Source organism: Branchiostoma floridae, chromosome 8 (assembly GCF_000003815.2).
Source record: "Branchiostoma floridae strain S238N-H82 chromosome 8, Bfl_VNyyK, whole genome shotgun sequence".
Classification (NCBI taxonomy): Eukaryota; Metazoa; Chordata; class Leptocardii; order Amphioxiformes; family Branchiostomatidae; genus Branchiostoma; species Branchiostoma floridae.
In genome coordinates, this window is record NC_049986.1 from 17,585,936 (window position 1) to 17,592,117 (window position 6,182).

General features: G+C 40.4%; 1 protein-coding gene across 1 annotated transcript in view; it reads left to right on the forward strand.

Annotated features, from left to right (window-relative positions):
• Positions 1-5,736, forward strand: part of LOC118421836 (deoxyribonuclease-1-like) — a 6,278-nt gene extending 542 nt beyond the window's left edge. Inside the window, exons 2-8 of the mRNA XM_035829338.1 lie at positions 699-787; positions 2,248-2,331; positions 2,503-2,650; positions 2,977-2,989; positions 4,080-4,347; positions 4,686-4,782; positions 5,115-5,736. Of these exons, the coding sequence (XP_035685231.1) occupies positions 699-787; positions 2,248-2,331; positions 2,503-2,650; positions 2,977-2,989; positions 4,080-4,347; positions 4,686-4,782; positions 5,115-5,660 (1,245 nt within the window). The 3' untranslated portion in view covers positions 5,661-5,736. The remainder of the gene's footprint in view (positions 1-698; positions 788-2,247; positions 2,332-2,502; positions 2,651-2,976; positions 2,990-4,079; positions 4,348-4,685; positions 4,783-5,114) is intronic.
• Positions 5,737-6,182: the final 446 nt, after the last annotated feature.

The following is a 6,182-nucleotide window of genomic DNA, read 5'->3' on the forward strand; positions in this document are numbered from 1 at the left end:
CAGCAGGAATAGTTTCGTCGGTTCTCCTATGGAAACCGAGTGGCCGGGTACTTTGCAGAAGTTTGAGTTTTATGATAATAAGAATAATAATAATAATAATAATAATAATAATAATAATAATAATAATAATAATAATAATAATAATAATAATAATAATAATAATAATAATAATAATAATAATAATAATAATAATAATAATAATAATAATAATAATAATAATAATAATAATAATAATAATAATAATAATAATAATAATAATAATAATAATAATATCGGGTGTATTTGCAGCCAGTGCCATAGGCAGGTACCCAATGTGTTGGGTAATGAGGCTGTTTAACGTGATCGAGGCACCTCCTCGTGTCATGGACACTTGTGCAACAATTGTACAAGGTACAAAGCATGGCATCTACTGATACATAACTACGTATACAGTTCTACAAGGCTAATATATACTAGTCCCAATCTCAGGCCGATAATGTGTGTATGTAGGGCGCGGTTACATTCGTCGTGCGATCACTAACTGATGCTGTTATGATAGCTGTGCGTGTGTCGACTTACTGGAGAGTCAGTACCTTAGTTTGTAGTTGTTAAAGACTTGACGAAAGCCACTGTATTGTGTGAATGTCATTCTTATGTGCCAATGGTAACAGTGTAACATGACACTCTAACTTTGTCCACCTGCTCTCGCCACTGTTTAGACTGTTGAGAGATATGACTTGTTTCTCGTGATGGAGATCAGAGATTCTACCCAGACTGCTATCTATGACTTTCTGGATCAGTTGAACAAGTGAGTATTCAGGTACTTCGTTATTGGACAGACTACAGTTGTTTTCAAAACGGCTGACACAAAGGGCCAATATGTGATCTTGTTTATTTGTATTGATATAAACATGCTTATATAAGTGCAGATCCCAATGTAATGCTTACGCAAAGACTTTTATCTAACGAAATGTAGAAGTTTTCGTAGCGACTTTATTTTAACCCTATTCAGACCGGGGGGGGGGGGGGGGGGGCTTTTTAGGCCCCCCCTAACTTCCATGTCCTATAACCCCAAAACGGCTTACCCTAGAGCCCCAAATTTGGTGAGTTTTCCTAAAATATTGTTAGCAACAATTTTACGAAGTTTGACAAATTTTCCATTTTTTCTTGTTGCCATGGCAACCGTTTGTTGACAGGCAGTTTTGCCAAAAATCACTATTTTTGGTTCTAACTATGTATTTTTCACATTTATTTGCTATATTACTGCGATTTTGTCACATAAATAAAGTCTTATATTATTCAGCATATCTTTCATAATTATATATACATAAATTATGCTAATTTGATGACGTCATCAGCCCAAAATCCAAGATGGCGGACCGAATGGCCAGATCAAGAATAACAACCTAATATTCCCTTAAAATTTGTAACAACCTGGTATTTTTTCATCAAAAACCATCTAAATGAATGAATTTAGTCTATTTCCATTGCTCTTTGTGATTATTTGTTGCAAAAAAAGTACTTTTAAAAATTCAAGGTGGTGGATACAATATGGCGGAGCCCAACTCGTATCTTAGATGTGCATGACGTCATTTTTTGACGTCATATTGACATTATTGATGTTGATATTGGCAACGCAAGTCGTAATAAACATTATTATTCTGTTATATGCACTTGTTGTTACATTTTTGTAGCATAACTTGAAGTTTTCTGAGAATACCCTTTTTTCATGGGTTTGACCAATGTAATCAAATTGATGACGTCATAATTACGTCATCTTACGTCAACGTAACGTCAAACGTCACATACTTGTCAGATATTATGTCGACATCATGTCCTGAAAATTTGGTGGCCCTACGGCACGTCGTTTTAGAGTTATAGGACTTAGAAGTGGAGGGCCTCAAAAGCCCCCCCCCCCCCCGGTCCAGGGATGACCGAAAAAGCCCGGTCTGAATAGGGTTAAGTCCAAACGAATCTGAAGTAACTGCATACAGGTTTCGATTTCGTTGGGTGTTTGTGTTGTTGCTTGTTCCCAGTTATGTAAATACACTGTCAGCAGACAGCATGAAGTGAGTGTGAAGATGTGATACCACAAATGTCATCAGACCCGGGAATAACAGGAAGTACAGTTCAGAGATGGTAGAACTCGTTGATATGTGGCGTTGGTTTTAGGTCACACTAATGCATATCAGTAGCCCGTATAGATACTTGCTACGAGTACCTGGAGAGCTTCTAACTTGAGATTTTCCCTCTTCTCTTCCCGCACAGTCGCACAGAAAACCCTTACTCCCTGATTCTAAGTGACCGTCTGGGCAGATCGAGTTACAAGGAACAGTATGCGTTCTTCTACAAGTAAGTGTCAATTGTAAGATACGTTCAAGATGGCACAACACGACACTTCTCCAACCATCCTTCTGTTGTACTATTTGATAGAATTCTGCCTTTTTTGAAACAAATTTATATAAAAGTCTAGAATGACGCTTGATTTTAAACTTGACGCTTTTGTCCGAATACTTTATGCAGGGAATCGTCGGGTCTGTCGGTTTCGGACGTCTACCACTTCGACGATGGGGACGAGAACTCTGGGAACGACACCTTCGCGCGGGAACCGTACGTGGTCAGGTTTAACTCGTCCCAAACAGGTAGGCATGATGGGATCGTTTCTGGTCAAGTACGAGGGTGAGTCATAAAGTAATGCAAGTGGTTTCATAACAGACTCGTTTTTAAATCAATTGAGTTGAAATTTGGCACAATAGTAGAGGCATATGTCCTCTTGAGATTGAATTTTTTAAATTTGGTCTTTATCATTTTATGAGCAACTGAATTGATTTCAAGATGAACACGCCCTTGGTAGCTTGTCAGACTATGAATTCCTCTAAATCTGACCCACTAAAAATCACTGTAGGAGGTTAAAATTACACATATATGATATCAAATGTCTCGATATGATGCATGCCGATTTTCATTTCTGAACTCTTAATGGTTCCTCATTTATAGCTGCTAGGATGGAGTAAGTTGTGATATAGAGTTGTTGGATTGATACACGAATTCGTGAGTTGTTGGTTAAAAGACTACTTTTCCATTAACCAAAAGAAACGAAACTTTACACAGTTATTAACTGTTTAAAGGTCAAAAAGTGTGCTAAGCTTTATTCCTCTTTGTTAATGGGGAAAAAGGCTATAGAAACTTTTAATCATAACACCACAAATCTCATGACCCAGACGACCGCGTATACCTCACTCTACTCAAGCAACGAAAAAAGAAAAACTGATCGGATTTCAGAGTTGAGAATATGCACGTGGCTTATAGAGAAATGCAGCTTATTACATGTGCAGGCTCAGTCTCCTACAATAGCAAAAATTGGTTTAGGGAAATCGTTAATTGTACGTTAATTGGACCGCACTTTTCTTCTGACGGGATTCCTAGGGTATGGTCATCTTGAAAGCTGGTCAGTCACTCATAAAATAATGAACAACAAATTTAGATATCTTAATCTCAAGAGGACATATGCATCTACCTTTGTGCCAAATTTGAACTCATTCGATCAAAAAACGAGTCTGCAATGAAACCACTTGCATTACTTTCTGACTTACCCTCGTATCTGTAGGGCCCCATTGAACGATTTCTTACCTACTATGAAAAATGGGGGTACTGTATAGGGCGTGCCTCTGTAATGTGCTTTTTTCGCATATTTTTGGCCTGCAATTCAAGGACGTCTGAATGGATTGTCCAGAACGATATTTGGTTTGTAGGCTGGGTAGGTGTTGGTACGGCAACAGTCGGTGTCGATTTTGGCCACTGGTGTGACATTTCTTCTGTTTTGTGATAATTGCAACTAGTTTGGTATCCATCATGTTCTAGCTCCAGTCCGCTCTACTCATCGCTTCCTTGCCTATGGAGGACCAAACCTGTCCTAAGACAGAATAAGATGGATACCAGACTAGCTGTGAACAAAGTAATCTGGCATAGTTATTACAACAAAAGTAGTGAAGATCTGTTTCCTCGGGGAATCGCAAAAGTGAGCAAATGTAAAAATGTTTACATACAAGCAATGATTCTTCTCTCTTTTTCTCTCACTCTCCATCCCTCCCTCCCCTCAGTCATCCAGGACTTCGTCCTGATCCCGTGCCACACGGCACCAGACGACGCTGTCCTGGAGACCGACTTCCTCTTCGACGTCTACCTGGATGCTGTTGCTAGGTGGGGCATCGATGACGTCATGGTCCTTGGCGACCTGAACAGTGACTGTAGCTACGTCACATCCGGCGAGTGGGACCAGATCCGACTGTGGACGGACCCGAGGTTCACCTGGCTGGTCGGAAATGACGCAGACACGACCGTCAGCTCGACGGACTGCGCTTATGACAGGTTAGAAGGGCACGTTTCAGTTTCCTTGTTGTGTAACATATTCTAAACTATGTTGCCAGCCTATGATTATACGATATACCCCCCCCCCCCGTTACATGACATACTCAAGTACTAGAAGACCCTAGAACTTTCAACCAATGAAACTGAGTATTGACAAGTATTGACATGTATTTGCAAGGAGGACAAACACATTGTGCCATGTCAATACGAGGAGGCTGTCTAGACCTCCTTGTTCTTTGTCTTTTTTATTTGCTGATGAATCTTAATGTTTCTCCAGTTGCGTGTTATCATCATTGTCCGAAAGCGTGCATCAAATTTGTTTTATGCGTTTTTGCTAGGTTTGTTGTTGCTGGGGACGATTTCCTGAACGGAATCAACACGAGTTCTGTCTCTGTCTTCAACTACAGGGACGCCTTTAACATCAGCCAGGATCTGGTAAGACCACCGGGCATGTTGATACTATTTTGCATAAATATGCATAAGGAGAACCATGATGTCAAACCTGGACCATAGAACAACATACCTTAAAATGATGGGGAGACATCACGCTATTATTCTATGACAGTGGACTAAATATATACGGGAAGGGCTACGAAACCACATTTATAGGCCTCTTCTGAGAATCTCCTCCTGGACTATTGTAGTCCATATACATTTCTTTACCTTTCTTGCCAAAGCGCATTGATTGGATTGTTTTTCTCTGCATAATGAAGAAATAAACACACAGTATTCGTTTCGGTGTTAAAACATATTCTACCTTTCTGTAGGCATATGACGTGAGTGATCACTGGCCGATAGAACTGGATCTGTACGAATTAAACTCGGAGGGGACGACAATTGTACAACTGTCGACCACAGAGGGAGGGGCATCGACGGAAAACCATCTACCAACAACGCCCCTGCCGTCTACTGTCGAAACTACACAGACACAAGGAAAAACTGTATCATCCACTGAAGGCGGCCAAAGTCATCCGCCAACAACACCCATGCCGTCTACCGAGGACACTACAAACACGCAACGAAAAACTGTATCATCCACGGAGATAGCCGCGACAGAAACATCCACTGAGATAGCCGCGACAGAAAACGTTCAAACGACGACCGAGGAAAACGCAGGGGTGCCAGCCAACAGCGCTGCCTTGCTAAGCACCGAACTTTGGTCCGGAATTTTGGCGGTTTCGGTGGTTGTTTCTTTCCTGATGGGAATGCTTTTTATCAAAGCGGTGACCGCGTACAAAAAATCGACGGGTCGGGCGAGGTCCCACGACACACACGCACTGGGAACAATTATCACGAACAAGACAACTCGATAGTCACCCTGATACTTTTCAGGCCAAAATGAGGAAGCTAAATCCGACTAAATTCAGCGTGAGTGGAATGATGTCGATAATTGATACAATTATATACATTGTTGTATATGATATATATTCATAATCATCTTATTTGTCCTTGTCCCAAGTGATATACCCTGGGTTAACAACGTTCAGATTATATAAATTGCGAATGCTCATCTCCTCAATTCAAATTCTAAAATAGTTATCTAATGAAGAAGAGGGGATTGCATATCGACCATGATGCCTGCATTAGACATGTATAGTCGAGTGGACTCCTTCCTCAGCTAACCGACATCTATCGCACCGCAGTCATGACTCTTTAAGACATCTGGAGCCCCATAGTTCAAGTCACGAATGAAGACCTTAATTTCACATATTTGCTGCTAAGCACAGGTCACATCAAGACATTAAGAAATAAATTTAACAGATACAAGATAAACCAACGTTAGATAAATTCAACTTCTCCTCGCTTTTCAGTTATGGTTAACTTTTATTCTCTTC